At 35.8% G+C, this 2,766-nt stretch overlaps 1 protein-coding gene across 1 annotated transcript; it reads right to left on the bottom strand.

Annotated features, from left to right (window-relative positions):
- Positions 1–867: 867 nt before the first annotated feature.
- Positions 868–1,249, bottom strand: LOC105315673 (26S proteasome non-ATPase regulatory subunit 10-like; the record flags this gene model as incomplete). Its single annotated transcript, XM_011410395.1, has 1 exon — positions 868–1,249. A coding segment is annotated over exon 1 (382 nt), but the record flags the coding sequence as incomplete, so codon positions are not given.
- Positions 1,250–2,766: the final 1,517 nt, after the last annotated feature.

The raw sequence follows: 2,766 nt of genomic DNA, 5'->3' as shown, positions 1-2,766 counted from the left end.
GTATACCCTTATTCACAACAACCCATACCTTGTCTTCACTTTTAAGAACACTGATCAAACCAGTCAACTGTAATGAATCTAAAACATCTAAGATTTCTTCTCTTTTATATGGTATAAAATAATCATCATTGTCCTTACCAGCAGACATTACATCAGAGAGGGTCAGTATATTTTCTTTCCTTTCCTCCAGTAGACCATACATCATGTGACAATAAAGACTCAAGTTCCTTCCACTTGTACTACGAATGGACTCACAGGCCCTACACAACTTATTAAAGAAGGAATCCACACCACTCCCACCAAGCTTACGACAATCTAAGAAGACACTATCACACATTTCCCTTACAATAATCTCCTGTATTTCTTCCTTTCTCTTTATCTTTTCAACAGGATTACTTATCTGATCCACATGACTGACTATTACAATAACATGACATCGATTAAGAGCTTTCTGTGCTTCATTTCTGACAACTGTTAGCCACTGATGAAGCTGTTTGACTGGTTCCTTGTCCAATATATTGACTACTATGAGGAACACACCACCAGAACCTTGTAAGAGATTCTCGATGACAGCACTGTGACTGGAGTAGTATTCGGAATGACCAGCAAAATCATGAAGAATGATGTTACCCAGTGTCCTGTGTTGTAGTTTATAAGGGATGATACCAACAGTACAGGGCACTACCCCTTCAACATTTCTAAAGGAACCAAAAAGAGTAAAACTAGCTGTGTCATTGATGACATGACTAAGAGTACTTTTACCAGCTCCAGGATTACCCACAAGGAGAACGTTAACATAAGAATCAATTGGATGAGATGATTTTATATCACCAAACTTCTTAAAGATGGGAAGAGTATTAATCCCACTTCTCTGTTTCTTGTTTTTAGCTAGTTGTAATGGTGTTCTTCCCTTATTGTCTTTAGCCAATGGATCACATTTACCAGTTGATAGTAGACATTCAATAGCTTCAGAACAACCGTAATCAGTAGCAGTATGAAGAGGTGTCCACCCCCTCTTGTCAACAGCCATTGGATCACAGTGACACTCATTGATTAGATGTTTGATTACATCAGGTGAGTTGTTGTAAGTGGCTGGCAAGGTGGCTGCATATTGAAGAACAGTCTCACCCTCATTATTAGTAGCCATTGGATCACAGTGATGATGATTGATCAAGTACTTCATGACATTAAGTGATCCATTAGCAGCTGCTCTGTGAAGAACAGTATTTTTGCACTTGTCAGTAGCCATTGGATCACAGTGACACTCATCAATGAGATATCTCACCACATCAACATGATTACCTACTGCAGCATGTTGAAGACAAATCCGACCTCCACTATCTCTTTCCTGTGGCTCACAGTAATATTTAGTGATGAGATCTTTTGTGACATCTAACCAGCCATGCTTTGAAGACAAATGAAGTAAACTAGTGTTAGTCCATCCTTCATAGCTTCCTTTAATTTTATTTGGTTCCTTTACTAATGCTAGTAAGCGAACAGCTTCTCTATGATCTCTATTTTCAAAGGCAGTCCAACACTTGTCCTCTAATGACATCTTGTGATCAGTTTATTAGATTCATTGTTACCATATTAGGAAGGAATTTTACTCACACACACACACACACACACACACACACTCACACACCATGATTATCATTAACTAAGTGAAGAAAAATAATATTAGCCTGCATGTAGCTAAAATTAGTAAGGGTTTAAGTAACATATGAAAAAAGATAAAATTGCAATCATAATGTGTATAATACTTTTCATTTTTTCTCTAATGTCTTGATTGTTATTTTTAATATATCATAGTTTTTGCTGACAATCATCAAATCTCTTGTTATAAGATCATTCAGTTTCCCTTTTCTCCTGTCTCTAATAAATGAGTACTTTATGTATTCTTATATACTCTTCAAATCACTAGCTATAAGTACCTCCCTCAGCTCCTCCTCTTCCTTTTCTCCTCCTCCCCTCCTCTGATAACCTACACTACTGTACAGTCTCAAGCTTCTTCCAACAGATCTCTAGTGGTACATGTAACAATGAGTAATTTTGGACAAAGGAGGTAACACCTGTTAAAGTGTTAGTGTCACGTACCAGAAGTTAAGAAATTACATAAATTTCTGATTAAGAAACTCATGGGGTGGTTTGTCCTTTTGATGCATGCTTTAAGAGTATAAAGCCTGGTTCACAATATGACATTAGGCTAGCGTACCATCAATTTTTAATCAAAAGTGTGGGAAATTTGACCTTTTGATGCATGCTTTCCGCTGGAATCAATCCAGATTCGATTCCAGCATCAACGTAACGTCAGGACTAGCGTAATATTGTGAACCAGCCTTAACCGATTCAACTTCAGTGTCAATGTAATGTTATATAAGACGAGTACCAAAAAGCCAATAACTATACAACAACCCACTAAATAATGTACCATTCAGATAGATTTTATTTTATATTGTCCATTACACAACTACTAATTTTTAGCATTAATTTTAATCAACGAATTGCTGATGATGCATTCAATTCATAGTCACTTCAATTTTATTATATCTGCTTAAATTAGAACATGCATTTAAATCTAAACAGGAGATCTCATTGTATCTGATAGTGTCAAGTATATTTTCCCTCCTGTTTCTTTACTTGTTAATTTATCACAATAAAAAAATGAATAAATGAAAACACAACTTTATTCTAATATTAAGTTATTAGCTAGCTATTAGTTTTGATTAGTATTTGAATTGAACAGTCCAAAGAGGTTCACAAATA

This window comes from Amphimedon queenslandica, unplaced genomic scaffold (assembly GCF_000090795.2).
Source record: "Amphimedon queenslandica unplaced genomic scaffold, v1.1 AMPQUscaffold_8879_Cont19181, whole genome shotgun sequence".
Lineage (NCBI taxonomy): Eukaryota > Metazoa > Porifera > Demospongiae > Haplosclerida > Niphatidae > Amphimedon > Amphimedon queenslandica.
This window is presented reverse-complemented; position numbering and strand designations above follow the sequence as displayed.